The 20999-nt window shown below is 37.4% G+C and overlaps 1 protein-coding gene across 1 annotated transcript; it reads right to left on the minus strand.

Annotated features, from left to right (window-relative positions):
* Positions 1-6357: 6357 nt before the first annotated feature.
* LOC107594474 (apoptosis regulator BAX) lies at positions 6358-20259 on the minus strand. Its single transcript, XM_016284533.1, has 6 exons — positions 19871-20259; positions 18075-18123; positions 17796-17957; positions 9398-9530; positions 9023-9127; positions 6358-6674 (listed from the first exon to the last, which is right to left on the minus strand). The coding sequence occupies exons 1-6, from the start codon at positions 20046-20048 to the stop codon at positions 6576-6578; spliced, it is 726 nt and encodes a 241-aa protein (XP_016140019.1). The 5' UTR covers positions 20049-20259; the 3' UTR covers positions 6358-6575.
* Positions 20260-20999: the final 740 nt, after the last annotated feature.

Here is a 20999-nt window from a genome sequence, read left to right on the forward strand (position 1 = left end):
GTTAATAACATGTGAAAGTGAACCTTAATATAAATTGGACACCTGTGAACCATTTATTATCGAGTTATAAATGTTAATAACATGTGAAAGTGAACCTTAATATAAAGTGAAAACCTGTGAACCATTTATTAATGAGTTATAAACGTTAATAACATGTGAATGTGAACCTTGATGTAAAGTGAACACATGTGAACCATTTATTAATGAGTTATAAACGTTAATAACATGTGAATGTGAACCTTGATGTAAAGTGAACACATGTGAACCATTTATTAATGAGTTATAAACGTTAATAACATGTGAAAGTGAACCTTAATATAAAGTGAACACCTGTGAACCATTTATTAATGAGTTATAAACGTTAATAACATGTGAAAGTTATATTTTAATGAAAGGATGCGTGTGTGACATACACTTTTCTGTAAACTGAGCCAAAAAAATTTTTTTTTGGTAACATTTGGGTGATTGGGACACAACGCTTAGGTGATTGGGACAGCACATTTTTTCATTGATTTAGGGTAGTGTAAGAATATTTACTGAATTGCACAAGTTAGTTCATACTTTGATATAATTTTATATGCAATATTTCCTTTTCTGTTCATCATCATTAAGAGTCCATGTTTATTTCTGTTCAACTTTATTTCTCAGTTCATAAATCCATCCACAATTCATACAATACAACACATCCAGCTGAGGTAAAAGAAGGCTTGAAGTCCAAAAGTCATTGGAAACGTTTAAAAATCAAATAGACAAGTAAAAAAAAAATTCTTCAGGTCCAAAAGAAAAAAGGTTGAAAAAAAAATGTTGGGTGGCCCCATCACCAATTAACAAATTTAACCTGCACAAACCTTTAACAGAAATATGAATATGGTTTATTACTGCAAAAAAATAAAGTTTATCTATAATGCTTTTGTTTTCAAGTCAAGTCAAGTCACCTTTATTTATATAGCGCTTTTAACTGTCTTTTGGTCCAATAAGTAATATCTCTGTCTTATCTGAATTTAATAGGAGAAAATTATTGGTCATCCATTCCTTTACATTTTTAACACACTCCGTTTGCTTAGATAATTTAGAAGTTTCATCTGGTCTTGTTGAGATATATAGTTGAGTATCATCGGCATAACAGTGGAAACTAATCCCGTATTTCCTAATAATATTACCAAGTGGCAACATGTATATCGAAAATAGCAGAGGACCTAGGACAGATCCTTGTGGCACTCCATGTTTTACTGGTGATAATTGAGATGACTCCCCATTTAAATGAACAATGTGGTAGCGATCGGACCGATTCACATCGTGTGTGAATAGAGTATTAGTGTAAGCGAGATTAGCGGCAACCACGCTGGCGATGCTAGCGGGCTATATGCTAATAGCGGACTCGGAAATCAAAAATAGAACTAGTGCTAACAAAGCGCTCTGATTGTTTTTGTTGTAGAATACGATAGGGGATATATTCACACACGTTATAAAACTGAAAAAGGATGGTGTATAAAATTGATTTTAAGATAAAAAATTAGACGACAAAGAATTAACTTGACGGAGCTCAAACTCAAACCACACGGCAGCAACAAACAGGCTTCTAATGCTTCTAATTCAGAATTCTTATTTTAGCAAAATCTAGCTAATTTGTAAATATTTTTGTGGTTGATTAGGGCTTGCACAAATAAAAAGGTTGGAAACCACTGATTTAGAGCATACAGAGCATATACAATGGTTCTCTATTACAAGGTCAATCATTTTCTTAATTAGCAAAGCCTTTTAGCACTGTCCCAATCACCAAAATTTATGCTGTCCCATCCACCTAAATCGTGTTTGGGTGGATGGGACAAAATAAAAACAACCTAATTCTAAAAATAGAAACATGATATTAGCACATTTTTTACTGATTTTGTAGAAGTAGTGCATCATATTTAAGTTTCCATCAAAAGTTTGTATATTATAGTAGCTATAAACAGGTCAACTTCCTGTTTGATGCCTGCCCCGCCCACCTATATGATGTCACACCAATGAGGGCATCCCATTTTAATTATGTGGTCTTACAGCTAGGGCTCAGCAAAAAAAGTTTTTATTTTCACTCATTAGGTGAGAAAATAAATTCTGTATAGTTATTCTGTCCCATTTGACCTTATGTCCCAATCACCCTTAATTCACCCTACTTGGTTTGAAAGTGACTTCTCTGAGAGCTGTGCTTCATACATCGCTACACTATTGACAATAGACATTTTGCCTACTGATGAACGATTAAAAGCATTGACTTTCAATCAGAAGCCATTCTGATTTAAAGATCTTGTTCGTTTAAAGCGACAGATGACATAACTGCAGCATGTGCTTATAATAAACGGCATTATCGTGCGTTGGTGTGGACTCAAATATGGTCAGACTATAGTTATCTGAATATTTATAGTTATTAGTGTGAAAGCGAGAACCAAGTACAGAGTAAACAACCCCATAGCAACCACCCAGAACACCCTAGCAAACACATAGCAACCTACTAAAAACCACTCTACTAGAAAATCTTAGCAACCACATAGCAATGCCCTGGCAACCACCCATAACATCCTAGCATCATGACAGCAACTTGCAGGAACAAGAACCATTTTCATCTTCAAATAAAGTAGGCTAAGTAAAAAAAATATTGCTAGACAATGGCCTTTTCTACAATCTACTCATGGCCTGTATGAAAGTTATTACTAATTTCAAAATGAATATGCCATTATGAAGCTTCCAGCACTGTCTGAATGCATGCATTTATGAGAAGGCTAGAATATATTGACATGTCACAGAAAACAAAAAAACACATCTAGCCTACATGAAGTAATACTTATGAATGTCATGATAAACCAGACAGATACGCTCAAGAGGGACTCTTCTAATTCAGCACGTGCACTGACACTATATAAAAACGGCCAAATAAACACACAAAAGCACATTGCATATTTGGACACAGTATTGCTAGATAGGCCTATGTATTGGTGCAAGATAGCAGCCACCTGTTCATTTATCTGAAGCAAGAGCTCAGGTGCGGGTCTCATTTGTATAGCTGTGTGTGCTGGAGTTTGGCCAATGATCGATCTGAAGCCACGTCAATACACTCATCACACGTGAGTTTTACACTGGCCTCTCTGGCAGACACAGTATGGCTTTTTAATTCGATTTTTGTTTAAATCATAATCATAAAAATAACAATGTGTTTGCCAAATGAGGACAGATTCTAATTAAATTACAAGCAAATTTGATTATTTAGATTTAGATTTAGTTGCACTGTTCACTTTCCCCCTTTAAAAACATTTTAACCCTAAAGCAGTGTAGCGTCTGGACCACTCAAACACACAATATATATTTTGTTAGCTAGATTTAACAAATACTCTGTAACACCCCAGGAAGCCGAACAGGCCCCTGGTTCCATAGCAACACTGACACCAGATACTTTTACGACCTTATGGAATGTGAGCAGGGAAAAGCACTGTCTTTTCATAAGGAAAATCCCCAAGGCACAGTAGGAATGGACTTTTCTACTAATTAATTCATAGGAAAACCTTTCTTTGAATGAACAGTGTATCCTTCAGGTCATTGTGTATATTATTGTCATCGTGTATGTTGTCTTTGAGATTTTATTCTGTTTATGCAGGCTTATGATCGAAACATTCCTTCCTGTCATCTTACATATATATATAACCCTACCATGTCAAGTCCATTTGCAAATTACCATGCTTAGAGACAAAGGGTCATAAATCCCTCCAGCAATTGCCACCTCCCGCTTGGAATTTCTGTATATCTCATTGGACGAGCCCACCTTGAGAGGCGTGACTCTTCTCTGAACTTAAAGGCCCACACCAGGGACCCCCGTGGAGTCGGTGGTTTGTTTTAATTCTGAGAGGATGTGAAGATCTTGGGCCTTAAGATTGCATCAGGAATCTCTTTCAGACAGACGAGACTTGCAAGTATCAAACTTAGTCTTATTAATTTATATATTAGGTATCAGTTGCACCTTTTTACCAAGGTGTGTTTGAATTAAGAATCTGACGTTTCCCTCAGGTGTAGATCTGCTGAATATGCAAATGGTTCCATAAATGTCATTCCTTATGTCTCTTCTCTGTACTGAGTTAAGCTTTAACCTTTCCCTATACCAACTGCGTGTGTGTGTGTATGTGTATGTTAGACCAGTTTATGTGTTTATGTAGTATGTTAGACTAGTTTAAGTGTTTATGTAGTTAATAAAACCTTACTTGTATCACACTTGACGTGGTTCATTGTTTGCTCATAACTTAATCATGCAGATTTATGCTACAAGCTTTTGTAGAATTGTACAGTAAGGAAGTTATTTCCCTTAACCAGGAAATGAACGTTCTTAGAATTGACAAGACAGTTGACCCTGAGAGGTCAGCTAAATATCTACAGTGGATCTAAATATTCATAATTAATTATAACTAGTTCCTCATGAGCTGATTCGTTACAGCAGGGATGCTGTTTTTGTGACTTTCTAACTCACAGTGTGACTTATTATTTTGCAGTGTGACTTCCAAATATAATAATAAGAATAAGAAAAAGCCAAGTAGTATATGTATTTTAATATATTAATATATATTAAATAATTGACTATTTTTGTGACCTTCTTGTTTTATTGTGAGTTTAATAGAAGAAATAAAACCAATTTTTAGGAATACATTTATGAGAAATAAAGTCATTGTGTGTGTGTGTGTATATATATATATATATGTGTGTGTGTGTGTATATATATATATATATATATATATATATATATATATATATATATCCAGTGTTTTTGCGGACATTTCTGTTAACGCTAAAATGAAACAAAATAAATATAGAAAATTCATTTATATTAATACAGTGCATTGTGTCCTATTTTTACAGATTGTTCTTTATACAGTGCACTATTGATAATAACTAGTAAATTACTTCAATGGTGCTTTTATTATATTAAAAATATATTTTATATATATATTATATATTTTTGTTAACTTTTATTTTATCACAAATTATTATTATTATTATTATTATTATTGTGAGAAATAAATTCACACTGCAAAAGTCAGAAAGTCACAATTACAAGAAAAAAGTCGCATTGCAAGGTAGATCACGTGATATATGAAGCAGTATTGTTTGATAAAAGTTACAATTAGAAGAAATTACATTTGCAAGATATAGTCACAATAGCGTCGCAATTACCTTTTTTTTAGGTGAATGCAGGCTTCCACTAAATAAATGAACAGTAAAAAATAAGTAAAAATAGGTAAATAAATAAGCAAATAAGTTTAAAATCATGTGCACAACTAATAAAAGCTGATGTATTTTACTTGGACCCTGATGGAGACTGTCATGTTAAGACCACAATTCTAATAAATGCCTCAGTAACCATGCTGTGTTACATTGCATACTGAATTATTCATATCTAATGAAATATACAACCAGCATGTGGTATAATGACATTTGTTTTATCCTCTACATATACATATTCCATCAGATTAAAACTAAGGGGAGTCTTTTTACCCAGCACCACAGCTGTTTACTGCGTCTAGCTTCTGAAATGCTCCAGCAGATCATACAAGGTTTGTAGCTGCAAAGGTTCATAACGACATGTGAGATCTGAGTTCTGAAAACTTTGGTCATTGTCCTGCTGGAGATCCAGTCTGTAGTCTTCTAACAGCTGAGCTAACACAGACACGGGCCGGCTGCTGCTAGCGCCCTTGAAATGCCTGTGGTGTCAATAGGTTCAAAGCCACTATGGTGGATTCTAGGAAGCATTGACGTAAATCCTAAAAAGCAAATGGATGTGTACTGTAGTAATGTAACAATGAACAATAAGCAGCAGAATAACCAATATAATAAAGAAAATTATTCTGTATACATGCCCCAAGTTCATAACATGTATCGAAGCATATGGATGAGTTTCGATCATTTTGACTGATGGATTTCAAGGAAATGTCACAAAAAATTGGCAATACATGCTAAATAAAAAGGCATGAAATTAAAAATGGATTTTATGTTCTTATGTTCTGTCTTTATGCCAATGATGATAAATTAGTTATTAAAAATGAGTTCCAACAACAACAAAAAAATTTACTTTCTGCTTTAAGACAGGTTTTTTTTAATCATTAATCAATAATAATAATAATAATAATAATAATAAGATAATAACACTGTCTTAAAGCAGAAAGTATTTTGTTAGACAGGTCAAACTGGTAAACTCAGCCCAAAAAAACACATTAAAATAATTTTCATTACTTGAAAGCAACACATCCCTTAAATAAATAAATCAAGGCGAAAGATGTTCCTTGACTCAACTGTAATAAAAACGATAGACACAACAACAGCCGACAGGGATTGTTAAAAAAAAAAAAAAATAGAAATTCAAAATAAAAGGCTACAGTGTCTTTTGAAATGGGTCTTTCTAAAGTAGTCTTTAAACATAGTAAGGCATGAAGCATGATTGGTCTGTATGACCCGTGATTGGTCCACTTGATTGCACCACTTACACACTGTATTGCTTTTAATATGAGTTTTGATATCACATTTGTGAGAATTATGAATCTGGCATGTCTTTCTCTTTTATCTTAGCGCGTTCTTCTCCAGTAAGCAACAGCTACAATGAATGCCATCGCAGTGAGGAAAGACACAGTACGCCATCTTGACACGTTGTGGAAAATGCCCTCCTGCAACACAAGGCAGAGAAAGCATTAGATACACCCTGCATATGAACACATTTTCAAGACTTTGAATGACATCCATCCAATAATCAATAATCCTAATCTGTACGACTTTCTTCCGTGGAAGACAAATGAGGGATTTTTTGCAGCAAGTGGAAGTTTTCCATAACTACACAAATGAATGGAACCAGTGCTGTCAAAATTTAAAAACTGGAAAACATTGTTTGAATTACACAAATGCTAATGAGATTAGAGAGCAGTGCTGGAGGGGAAGCTTTTCATTGAATAATGACTTTTTTGATACTTTTCAGAAGAAATAAATACTCAGAAAAATTGCATGTAATTCTTGTTGAATTCACTGCCCTCAGCAGTCAATCGTTTCACAATTCGACAGGAAAGATGTTGCTTTTTAATGACTTTTCAGACCTTTTAGAGATTATACAAATCTATCTATATGGCGAAAGCAACTTTCAGTGGTTCAGTAAATGAATCTGATTAATCCTGTAACTGCTTTGATTCATAAGTGTTTTTGATTGACTAAAAAGGACCAGCTCATTAGCCATCACTAGTCATTTGTGAAGTAGTCCTCAGATGCCATATTCATTAGCATCTTACGTTGTTGAGAAAGTTGTTAACTAAATGAACTGCATGTATACAGGGGTCAAGTGTTAACTGCGCTTAAAAAAAAAAAGAAAGGCTTTCAGTTGTTTGTGTAAATGAACTATAATAACGGCATTAATTGTAATCTTGAATCAATTACCAGAAGTTATTACTCTGATATTTGCTATGTAGTATATATTTCTTTACATGAGTGTACTGGGTGTATGCTGGCAAAGTTAAATGTACCATATATACTCAATATATCACTTTTCGATTATATTATTAAAATTATACAATGATATAAACAATCAAGAAGTTTATATATATAAGCAGCGGTGGCGAACTCCGGTCCTGGAGAGCCGCAGCCCTGCAGAGTTCAGCTCTAACCCTAATTAAAACTCACCTGCCTGTAGCTTCCTAATAACCGTTCAGACCTTGATTAGCTTGTTCAGGTGTGTTTGATTAGGGTGGAAGCAAAACTCTGCGGGGCTGCGGCTCGCCAGGACCGACGTTCGCCACCCATGGTATATAGATGTAATAGATATAAAAATATACTATAGTAGATGTAGTTTGGAATTATTCATTCCTTATAAGGTTTTGTTCAGTTTATAACAATTTGGTGTAGTGACAAGCCTAATTAATATCTGCTGATGTGCATGGGGTAAATCACACTTATAAATGACAGAGTCACAGCATAAAACTTAACACTTTTGGCTATACAATCCAAATATAAATGTCAATAATTTAGTAGATATGGTACTACAATATTTGAACCATAAGATGAAGTGAAGTGAAGCCAAGTATGGTACAAGTGTAAGTATTGAACACACGCACACACACACACACACACACACACACACACACACACACTGTAAACACACTGTAAACACACCCAGAGCAGTGGGAAGCCATTTTTGCTGCGGTGCCCTGGGAGCAATTATGGGTTCGGTGCCTTGCTCAAGCACACCTTAGTCGTGGGTGCTGAGTGTGGATAGAGTGCCATTCAATCACTCCCCCCACCAACAATTCCTGCCAGTACTGACAATCAAACCCACGACCTTCGGGTTACAAGTCCAACTCTCTAACCATTTTGCCACAACTGCCTAATGGTTATACATGGTGGCACATTCCCCTGCAGTACAATACTGTAAACAGCATGTGCCTGATCTTTTTCAAATCCCCAATATGAGGGTCAAACGTACAAGAGTCCCTTCTCCTCCCTGGCTGGGTTTGCATTCTTCAGGCTCATGCTGTTTAGCAGACTGTAAATATTGTCACATGTTCACTGTATTCCAGTTCTCAGGGCCACAGTATGCTCCATGACGCCTGAGTGTTTGAGGTCTAAACCCAGCACCCCACATTCTGCTTCCTTTATGATCATATGTGTGCTATTAAACTTGAGTGGCCCCAGGAACTGCAGTCAGCCTGGTGGAGGCTCTGCAGCGCACATGCAAATCACATCTTTCTGAAGTATGACAACATCAACTCTTACATGAGATGTGAAAAGCAAAAACTGGCATTCTTGATATGCAATTTAAAAAGATAGATCAGATCATTGGTATCTAGTTGTGTGCCATGCTGGGTCAGTGGGTTTTTGTGTCTGGATATTCCTAGACGGGATGTGTCTGGGTTTGTGCTTATGTACTTCCTGGCTTGAGTGGGTGCGTCTCTCTGTGTGTGGTGGCCCATGTCTGGCTCGACCTGTGTGGCTCCACATGGGTGGCCAGACAACACATACAAAAACAGCAACTTACCCATCCTCCTTGCTGTCTGATCCAGGCAGAAATGTTTTCCTTGATAAACTGTAAAACCCAGCTAATGATCCTCTTGATAATGTCAAAGTGGTTCTGAGTCAGAGCCTAAAGGAATAAAATATAATTTTTATACATCTGCATTATCCATAAGAATAAGCATCCCTTAATAAATCTGATCCATCAACAATCATGAATTTGCATTAATGGAGTTTTTCATTTCCTTTTCTCAATTATTCATGCAATACCACAGCACTTTGATTGAAGAACAAATGGTGAGGCAATATGTTCACATTTTCCATTAAAATAATTCAAAGATGAACAAATGGACAAAGAATACTAAAATTCTGTTGGTAAATGGCACAATTAGTGTTTCACCTGGTAAATGAGCCTATACGCGAGGTGAAACAGTGCCACCACACGTCCCCAGTTAATGCCATCCTCAAAGATGCTCCTGGCTACAGTCATGAAGACGTCCTGAGCGCAGTTTGCTTGCACAGTGCCGATGAGACTGTGAGAGGAAAAAAGTTGTATGTTATGGGCTTCCCAAACTCTTCAACCATACCATCTTAAACAAAACATCACCCGTATGGACCACTACCCATATTTCAAAGCAAATGATCAATTCATAATTATTCTGCTAACATTTGGTTGCAACAAAGGTTAGCTATCTTGTTCTATATTGTACACTGTTCATACTGCATCCTGGTTTAGTAACCAATCCTGGGTTGTCAGGTCTTGAGATTTCATACTGTAGCCTTTTAAACCTTTGACACATTTGAGAGATTAGTAACAATGATTGGACAAATACTGTACACAATGAACATGAGGTCCTTTAACAACAGCTTTGTCCAGATCCAGTTATGTTGACATTTTCTGCACAATACAGCAAAAAAATAAAAATTGCATCTTTTGTGCACACCAGTTAGGGGTGGGCGATATGGCAAAAAGTATCATATCACTTTTTTTTTCCAGGAAAATTAAGATTTTATCTCGATTCTTTGTCATGTTGGTTTTACTATTTTGCAAGTTGTCTGAGCAGGACAGCCAAACTAATTTCCCTATTTTAAAAACAAAGCCAAGGTAACAAAATATAAAATAAAAAAAAGAATGGCAGACATTTAGGCCAAAGTGGGCAAAGATAAAATCTTTGTCATTATTTTATCTTTGTTATTAAAAATTAAGAACAAAGATACACATTAAACAAACAGTGCTTTATTTTTCAGGTACAGTAGGTGTATTTAGGAGTAGCATTCAAGAAACTGAATTAACAAATATAAAAATAAAACACTATATACACTTCACTGTATAAATTATACATTGATTCTTATTAAAGCAACTTTATTAAAGTTCTTCAGTCAAGAGCAGTGAGTGATTTTTCTCTTTGTGTTTTGTTGTTTTATTAACATTAAAGGGATAGTTCACCCAAAAATGAAAATTCTGTCATCATTTGCTCATGCTCAAGTTGCTTTAAACCTGAATGAGTTTATTTTTTCTGCTTCTTCAAAATATCTTCATTTGTGTTCAGCACAAGAAAGAAATTAATACAGGTTTGGGACGACATGAGAGCAAGTAAATAACGACTTAATTTTTGGGTGAACTGTCACTTTAATGACAAGTGGCAGCATGCTTAGTACTATTAAGTCTCCTGTCACTTTAGACCTGCACACATCTAATATACAGGCATGCATCTGTTTCTCTCTCAACTGTTTACTTTCACTTTAGACATAACCAACTATGTTTTTTGTAAACCTTGAGTGTCCAGTAATTAGGCGCTGTTGGACAGGCTTTTTAGTGTGCGTGTGCTTCAGGTGTACATGCTCAGAAAAAGTGCATGTCAGAAAAGCATGCGAATGAATTGTTTAACCGCCGAGGATTTAAAGCACATATAATGTACTTTTGTGATTGCGAATAAGTGCAGTTTTCTGTGAGTGTAACACTACCGCTGAGTTAACATTTTATGCAAATCAAAAATCATGATATCGCATACCAGCTAACACTCGTCAGGTTGGGAGAGGTGGGGGCACTGGTCTTTTAATTTTTTCTAAAGCTGGAAATACCTCACATGCTCTTATAACTTTAACAATACTTACTTTGGATTTCATGCAATTATAGTCACACCAATCCTTGTAAAAACCCACATTGTAGATATTTATCGCCCGGCAGGTCAGCTGGGCAACTTTCTAGAAGAACTGGATATGCTGCTGTCCTCATTCCCTGAAAATGGCAGCACTCTAGTACTTTTTGGTGACTTCAAAATCCACCTTGAGGAGCCACATGCTGCTGACTTCCACTCTCTCCTAGCCTTTTTCGACCTTCAGCAGCTCAACACCACAGGTACCCATAAATCAGGTAACCAGCTCAACCTCATCTTTACACACAATTGTATCACAGAAAACATCTTGGTCAAACATTTGCATGTCTCAGATCATTTCATTATTACTTTTAATCTACATCTACCTTTGTCCACACCACCAACCCCTCTGCCAGTTTCGTTTAGGCAAACCTAAGGTCTCTTTCTCCTTCTCGACTTTACTCTGTGGTATTGTCCTCTCTTCCCACCCCCACACACTTTTCATCATATGGGAATTGTGCAACAGATATGCTATTTTCTACCCTAACTAGCTGCCTAGATAATATCTGTCCTATTTCCTCCAGACCAGCACATGGTACTCCCTCCAATCCCTGGTTAATCGATGTCCTCCGTGAGCATTGGACTAAACTCAGGGCAGCAGAGAGAAAATGGTGCAAATCAAAAGATTCAACTGATCTCAGCAGGTATCAGTCACTGCTATCTTCATTATCCACCAAAGTTCATGCTGCCAAAACTACCTTCTTCCATAAGATCATCAATGCATCAGACACACGCAAACTCTTCAAAACATTCAATACTCTCCTTTGTCCCCCTCCATCACCTCCCACCAAATCTTTAACAGCTGACGATTTTGCTAATTACTTCACAAACAAAACCACATCCATCAGCAGTCATTTCTCAGCTCCACTCACCCAGGAACTCACAGCAAACACTCACACAGCTGACCATCTTCTCCTCCTCCTCTCCTTTTACAGAAGATGAAGTCTCTAAACTTATCCTCTTCAGCCACCCTAACACCTGCCTTCTAGACCCAATCCCCTCACATCTCCTACAAGCCGTTTCCCCATGTACTTCTGTCTTCACTCACACACATTATCAACACATCTCTTCTCACAGACATTTTCCCCACTGCATTCAAGCAGGCTCGGGTAACCCCACTGCTTAAAAAAAAAACTACACTAGACACCTCACTTGTTGAAAGCTACTGGTCCATGTCTCTCCTCCCTTTCATAGCAAAATCACTTGAACGCGTTATGGTCAACCAAGTGTCCTGCTTCCTTTTACAGAACAACCTGCTGGACAATAAACAATCTGGATTTAAAAGTGGCCATTCAACTGAAACTGCCTTGCTGTCAGTCACTGAAGTGCTATGGAGTGCAAGAACGGAGTCCAAATATTCCGTTCTCATTCTCCTAGATGTATCTGCTGTGTTCAACACTGTTAATCATTAAATCCTTCTGTCAACCCTCTCATCGATGGACATCACTGGAACTGCACTTCACTGGTTTAAGTCTTACCTCACAGGTAGGTCCTTCATGGTGGCTTGGGGAGGAGAGGTATCCAAATCATATCAACAGGTCACTGGGGTTCCTCAGGGATGAGTTCTTGGACCCCTCCCCTTCTCTATATACACTACATCACTGGGACCCGTAATTCAGGCACATGGTTTCTCCTACCATTACTATGCTAATTACACACAGATCTACCTCTCATTTGAACCAGATGATCCAATGGTACCTGCTCGGATCTCGGACTGCCTGACAGACATCTCAGCATGGATGAAAAAACATCACCTGCAGCTCAACCTGGCAAAGACAGAGCTTCTCAGACCCTTCCTAACAGAGCATGCAACACAGCTTCTCGTCCAGGCCCTTGTCATTTCTAGGCTGGACTATTGCAATGCTCTTCTGGCTGGACTTCCAACATGCGCAATCAGGCCTCTGCAAATGACTCAGAAAGCAGCAGCATGCCTTGTTTTTAATGAGCCCATATTACACCGCTTCTCATCTCTGCACTGGCTTCCAGTCGAGGCTCACATCAAGTTCAAGACATTGGTGCTTGCCTACAGAACAGCCATGGGCTCCGCAACCTCCTACCTCCTCTCTCTCCTATGCGTCTACATCCCCTCCAGAAGAGTGCAGTCGGTAAATGAGTAGAGGCTTGTGGTCCCATTGCAGAGAGGCACAAAATCACTCTCACCGTACCCTGTTGGTGGAATGACCTATCTAACTCCATCTGGACAGCCAAATCCCTCACAATCTTCAAGAAACAACTGAAAACTCATCTCTTCCATGACCATCTAACTGCCTCCTAATAATAAAAAATAAATAAAATTCTATGCCTTCAATTTTTCTATTGGCCAACATATCGGTTATCGGCTTTCAAATATAAAGAATAATCGGTTATCGGTATCGGCCAACATTTTCATATAGGTGCATCCCTAATCTTATGATCCTTTATCCCTTCCTGGCCTAGTTTGTACTATTATGAACAATGACTGAAACCTTGTATAATGGGCACTTCTCTTGTTTATTGCCATCTTATGATAAATCGCTTGTTGTGTTCCTCAACTGTGAGTCGCTTTGGATAATAGCATCTGCCAAATGAATGAATGTAAATGTAGCTAAATGTTCATCGTTGTTCAACTTTTACCTCTAACTGAAACTAAAGTCCCAGTCTGGAAATTTCTACGCACATGCATATTTAAATGAGATAAGAGGAGAAGGAGTTTATAATTGGTTGTCTTTTGCTAAACAACCAAAAGCAGAGCACCGTTCTAAAATGTATTACCTTGGTATTATAATTTGGGGTTAACCTTGCAAAAGTGGTGCTAAACCTGGTCTGGAGCAGGGCTACGTAACCCAGGGTTAAAACTGCCACTGACACAAAGTTTAAAAATATGTTAACCCAGGATTTAGTGCAGTGCAAAAAAAAGCCATTATGTTGAAATTCCTGAATGTTTGGTGTCTTTGATGGCTTCTATAACTTTTATGACTAGCCTAAAAACATTCACAGATTTCTGCCATCTTTAAGGCCTCATTAAAGTTTCACCCCAAAGAAAAGCCTCTTTTGAATGTTTAAAATTATCTACACTCACAAGACACTAAATAAAAGCTATTTCCGTTTTTTTCTAGATCACATGACCAGTCTAGATCACATGCAAATACTACTTCCTTTATCTTGGTAACCTCCTTTTACTAGACACTTTCTTTCGTAGAAAGACTTAATCATACATCCATGCCATTAGGTGTCAGCTTAAAGGGATACTCCACCCCAAAATGAAAATTTTGTCATTAATCACTTACCCCCATGTCATTCCAAACCCCTAAAAGCTTTGTTCGTCTTTGGAACACAATTTAAAGGGGTCCTATTATGCCTTTTCACTTTTTTAATTTTAGTCAGTGTGTAGTGTGTATGTTTGGGCATAAAAAAGATCTACAAAGTTACAAATCTCAAAGTCCACTCCAAAGGGAGATATTTTGTTTTTAAAAAAATCCCTTTTCAAGAACTACAACGAACGGCTCATTTGGACTACAACGTTGGTTTCCAGGCTTTGTGATGTCACAAAGCGGCCCATTAGAACATAATTAAAATAATTCCCACCTACAGAAATTCAAATGGTTGGGCTGGGGAGGGGTGAGGTCGTGGTTAGAACGCTTGGTTGAGTGCATCAGACAAGACGACGATGAAGAAGAAGTGCTGCTGCAGAGTAAGTGCATCAGAGAAAACGAAGAAGAGCTACTGTGCTGTAGCGTCAAGTTTTCGGCATGTCTAAAGGCGGTCGCACACCGGACGATAAGCGCAGCGCCGCGTCTAAAACAAACAAGTACAACACGACGTAGCTGGGTAACGTGGACAGACGGCGAACGGCACCACCGGTGTGCGTACACTCATAGAAAATAATGTGTTCGAATTTTAAAGACGTGGCGCGACGCTGTGCTTCTCGTCCGGTGTGTGGCCGCCTGAAACGCTGTTTTTTTCACCTCCGTGCCCATACCCCTTTGGTTGGGCTTCCGAAAGTGGATGATGTCAGGAAACAGTGGTTGCAATTTATTTTTAACTCTGTTCCTGAGCATTATAACCCCAATTTGCTATTGTGTGCTGCGCATTTTATTGAGGAGAGCTTCCACAACATGAGGGAGTACAGTGCCGGATTCTCCAAAAAGCTTTTGTTGAAAGACGGAACAAGGGGCATGGCAGTACTGAAACACCGTCTAAGCTGTTCGCCAATCACAACAGAAAAGCCTCTTTTGAATGTTTAAAATTATCTACACTCACAAGACACTAAATAAAAGCTATTTCCGTTTTTTTCTAGATCACATGACCAGTCTAGATCACATGCAAATACTACTTCCTTTATCTTGGTAACCTCCTTTTACTAGACACTTTCTTTCGTAGAAAGACTTAATCATACATCCATGCCATTAGGTGTCAGCTTAAAGGGATACTCCACCCCAAAATGAAAATTTTGTCATTAATCACTTACCCCCATGTCATTCCAAACCCCTAAAAGCTTTGTTCGTCTTTGGAACACAATTTAAAGGGGTCCTATTATGCCTTTTCACTTTTTTAATTTTAGTCAGTGTGTAGTGTGTATGTTTGGGCATAAAAAAGATCTACAAAGTTACAAATCTCAAAGTCCACTCCAAAGGGAGATATTTTGTTTTTAAAAAAATCCCTTTTCAAGAACTACAACGAACGGCTCATTTGGACTACAACGTTGGTTTCCAGGCTTTGTGATGTCACAAAGCGGCCCATTAGAACATAATTAAAATAATTCCCACCTACAGAAATTCAAATGGTTGGGCTGGGGAGGGGTGAGGTCGTGGTTAGAACGCTTGGTTGAGTGCATCAGACAAGACGACGATGAAGAAGAAGTGCTGCTGCAGAGTAAGTGCATCAGAGAAAACGAAGAAGAGCTACTGTGCTGTAGCGTCAAGTTTTCGGCATGTCTAAAGGCGGTCGCACACCGGACGATAAGCGCAGCGCCGCGTCTAAAACAAACAAGTACAACACGACGTAGCTGGGTAACGTGGACAGACGGCGAACGGCACCACCGGTGTGCGTACACTCATAGAAAATAATGTGTTCGAATTTTAAAGACGTGGCGCGACGCTGTGCTTCTCGTCCGGTGTGTGGCCGCCTGAAACGCTGTTTTTTTCACCTCCGTGCCCATACCCCTTTGGTTGGGCTTCCGAAAGTGGATGATGTCAGGAAACAGTGGTTGCAATTTATTTTTAACTCTGTTCCTGAGCATTATAACCCCAATTTGCTATTGTGTGCTGCGCATTTTATTGAGGAGAGCTTCCACAACATGAGGGAGTACAGTGCCGGATTCTCCAAAAAGCTTTTGTTGAAAGACGGAACAAGGGGCATGGCAGTACTGAAACACCGTCTAAGCTGTTCGCCAATCACAACACATTTCGTTTTTCGGAAGGCAGACCTTCATCAAACCCGGAACTAATCGAGCCGTTTGTGCCAGGCTGGGGAGAAAGGTACTTTAATAATGTAAATTATGTGAAAAATAATGCGTTTTTTCGAACCACCAAGCATGAAAGCATGTTCTAGTACACCACCAAAACAAAATCAAGACTTTGTAAAAAAGCATAATAGGACCCCTTTAAGATATTTTGGATGAAAACCGGGAGGCTTGTGACTGTTTGATTGACTGCCAAGTAAATTACACTGTCAAGGTCTTCAAGCTTCATAATGTTACGGTTGAACCACTGATGGCAGATGGACTATTCTGACGATGTCTTTCATACTTTTCTGGACCTTGACAGTGTAATTTACTTGGCAGTCAATCAAACAGTCACAAGCCTCCCGGTTTTCATCCAAAATATCTTAAATTGTGTTCCGAAAGCCAACGAAGCTTTTACGGGTTTGGAACGACATGGGGGTAAGTGATTAATGACAAAATTTTCATTTTGGGGTGGAGTATCCCTCCCAGACAAATGTGCAACATAAAAAAAATGACTGAATGCATCTTTAAATAAAATCTTAAGTAAACTATTAAAAAACATTGACTACATTCAGTTTCTATTTCACACAAAAATAAATTAATAAAATAAAACTACAGTTATTACCAACAACAAAAAAAAATTCATCAGACTGATCTTTTTTTAAGAGAAAATGCTTTGTGTTCAAAATAACTAATTATTTTAGGTAGTCATTATAATAAGATTAGAGGGCCTCAGCAAACTTATAAGGGGGCCATAGGATGAATTAAAATTATGAAAATTATAGTTATTTTAAAATCAACTTAAATGTTAATTATTTAAAAAAATAAAATGCTAATCAAACACATAAAAACAAGCTGTTAACTAAATATTTTTTTTAGAAATATCAACATCTGTTGTTTTATTAAAAGAACACATAGGAACTACCTCTGAAATCACTAAAATAATTGTGGTTAATTAATTGAATATATTGACACAGTGAGCTTGTTAATTAAAAAAAGTTGAAAACAAGCAGCCTTGTCATAATTACAACAGAATATACAGGAAAAAATATAACAGCTTATATGAGAGGCTTTTGAATATTTTGTTGGAAAATGGGAGGCCTTTCAAGTCAAAAAAATTGAGAACCACTAGATTAGACGCTTTAGTTGTGTCCTTTCAACATCACAAAACCTCATATTTATAAAAAGACAAGTAAGCTGAAATACAATTAAAAACATACTGTTGAAGTTCAGCATTCTTGTTGAGGTCATCGGCTATCTTCAAAAGTTGATCTACAACCTCTTTGATTTGAGGATCATCTGCTTCTTGAGGTCGTCCTCCTAGATCCTCATGGCTCACACGCATAGATGGATCCTCTACAGTAACTCGTTCAATAACATACCTTCATGTGAAACCAAAGCACAGTAACAGTGGAGAGATGCACTCATTCACACAAATTAATGCATAAAAATGTAACATATAGACAACCTATATAAAAGTGAGGATTACATGAGTTTACCCTCTTAGTAGAACGGCACCCTGTTCAATGATCACATCATCCATGACATCTGAAAATAAGTGGAAACTAATGTTTATATCATGACTATTTTAAAAGGATACAAGGTCAAAGTTTGTATTCCTGGGTGTGATAATGGGGTGAGAGGTTATTATACATGTGGTGAACACTGACCTCAATTGGGAACAACTTCCGGTTTTGATACTGGCTGGTTTATGACATGGGTTTGAGAATGTTTGTGGTGTATTCAAATTACCCTATTGTTACTGGATATTTTTACTCTCACTTCTGGTTTTCTCTCTTCTTGTCAATACCTTGTTTAAAGGTTGTTTGTGTAGTCCCAACTTATTTTAGAAAAACAGCTTTAATGTGTATGCATTCATTTTAAACAACAGCCTTATTTTAGGGGCGTATTGGCCCTTTGCAGGATGTCATTAGTTTCTGAATGCTATTAAAGCGTCTGAATGTGAATTTCTTCTAGTGGGTGTTTTGTTTGTGAAGGAATTAGTTTTGAATGATTCTTTTGAGTGAACTGGCTCATTTTTTCACTGTTCTGTCTTTAAAGACTGACTAAAGAATGAGCCAATAGCATTCAAGTACCGCCTATTCATAGTTTTTTGACAAATTTGGGTAAAATTCTTATGTCTTTCTGGAGTCTCTCGATAGTAGGGCCATAACTACCATTGACACCAATGGGGGACAAGTCTACTCCAAAATTCCTTTGTTGTTAGGACGACAAAACGTTCTGAAAATTACAATTTTTAGGGTGGTCTGCCTCATTAAGCACGTCAAAGCCAAAATGAATGAGACAATCAAATCAAAGCATGCGGGCTTTACTGTTCACAGAAGCCAAACATGAAGTTTAACGTCAAGCTTCAGTTTTAATAGTGAAAGAGTGTAAGGCAAGATGTAAGTAACCATTTTACAACAGAAACGCTAAACGACTGGCGGAATGGCGTAGTAAGGTCCCTAAACAAATTATTAGTGAAGAGACTGAAAACATTTGAGTCTCAAAATTAGGGATGGGCGTATCGATCCCAAAGTATCGATATATCGATACTGACGCGAGTATCGAAAGTATCGATACTCAAACAAAAATATCGATACTAAGGTGTGTTTTATTTACCAGTGATTTTGTTAATTCAACCAAAAAATAATAATAATAATGCAAGACCTTTTTTGTAATCAGGCTCTCAAAAAGTATATAAAAAAATTGGATATAGATTTATCGGCCAACATATCAGTTATCTGCTTTCAAAAATAAAGAATTATCGGTTATCGGTATCGGCCAAAATTTTCATATCGGTGCATCCCTAATTTGAACCATGTGTAAACAAAAATATAAACTAATTACAATTAAGGCGTATTGAATGTTAAAATGTGTTTTAAACAAAGTTAAGTGCTTATCATTACCCATTTTACTCTTAGTAATTTAATACATTTCATAATTTAAAAGTTTAGATCAGAAGTATCGTATCGGTATCGACGATACTGCCTTGAAAAATATCGGTATCGTATCGAAAACAAAATAAGTGGTATCGCCCATCCCTACTCAAAATCCGACCGCACCACTATTTTTATGATTATAAGCCTACATAGGAGACACACTGAACTCATTTAACTGAAAATCACCATATACCATCACCGTGACATCGCTCACTGTAGTATGTAACGTTAACTCAATGAAGATGTTTAGAAGAAAGAGTAGTCTTCAGTACTAACGAGTGCAAAGAGCTCGAAATGGATGGCTAGTTCACAGAAGTCACTCGAATTCGTTTAAAAGTTGTTCCTCATCTTACCTTCACCACCTGCAGCCCCCCTCAACTCGTTTTCGTCTACCCTCTCCCCATCGTTGGAATCTGCCATGGTTTTATTCAGCACAAACACCGCGGGCCCAAGTGATAGCTTGCTAACTAACGTTAGCCGGACCAGTTTAACAACTTCTGAATCCGCTAATTTCACGGTTTCCAACAACATACAACATAATCTAGTCAATTATCGACGCTTGTGGTTATATATCCTCCCCGGGGGCACCATTAAAATGATAAAAGCATGTTATGCAAGTAAAAAGTTGTCGATAAGCTTTAAGAAGAGCTCCACCAATCCATAGGAGCGCTTTAAACCTGGAAATAACGCGGAAATGGAGAAGGCGACAAGGGCAGATTCGCTGCTGTGCCAAGAATGAACCACAAGCGCGCGCAAACCAAGCAAATATATTTGTTTATTTATTTTATTTTATTATTATTATTTTACTACATGAGTCTTACTAAAACCCACTTAGAATCACAATGACACTTATTGCCCACAGTAGACAAGACAGACAAAATATGTACAAAAATAGTCTATATACAAGTGTTTGTTTGTTTGTTTTGTTTTGCTTTTTTTTCATTCATTCATTGTGTATTTATTAGTTTTAGGTTAATATTTATTCAGAGGCTTTGGGAAATAACGAAATGTTTTATTTATTTGGTTCTATGTAGAGGCTTGGGGAAATAAATGCTATATTTTCATACTAGACATTCCTAAACCACTTTATTAGACATACCAGACCTATTGAAGACGTTTTCCTCTACGATTTGCGCAAGTAGCCTATTCTTGACGCCCAACAGGTTTTCTCTTCTGAAATGCAGTGATTGTTTTTCATATGCGAGCTGCTATTAGAATTTTAGACGGTAAGGTAGATTATTCGCCACAAGATGTCGCTATAAGACTGAGGGCCATAACAACGACATCGGTTCCGTTGCCTTGCAAACATCAACAACAGTTTCCTAAAACATGGAATTTACCTAAGCAGGGTGAGGACAGAGAAAACTGGTTTTATGTCATAAGCGTATTACAAATTAAACATGTAGGCCTACTTTTGGTGAATTGCAGGTAGCCTACCTGTGATCAGAGGTGCTGCTATTGTTTCTGGGCCCCCTGAACAGC

This window comes from Sinocyclocheilus grahami, unplaced genomic scaffold, assembly GCF_001515645.1.
Source record: "Sinocyclocheilus grahami isolate Dianchi unplaced genomic scaffold, SAMN03320097.WGS_v1.1 scaffold184.1, whole genome shotgun sequence".
NCBI classification, from domain to species: Eukaryota; Metazoa; Chordata; class Actinopteri; order Cypriniformes; family Cyprinidae; genus Sinocyclocheilus; species Sinocyclocheilus grahami.

Coding starts and splice junctions, on each gene's coding strand:
- LOC107594474 (XM_016284533.1), bottom strand. CDS start 20,048: ATGTTGTTGGAAACCGTGAAATTAGCGGATTCAGAAGTTGTTAAACTG. Junction 9,531..17,795: donor AAGAATGCTGAACTTCAACA/GTATGTTTTTAA, acceptor TTCCTCTCACAG/TCTCATCGGCACTGTGCAAG. Junction 6,675..9,022: donor TCAGACAGCAAGGAGGATGG/GTAAGTTGCTGT, acceptor CTTGTGTTGCAG/GAGGGCATTTTCCACAACGT.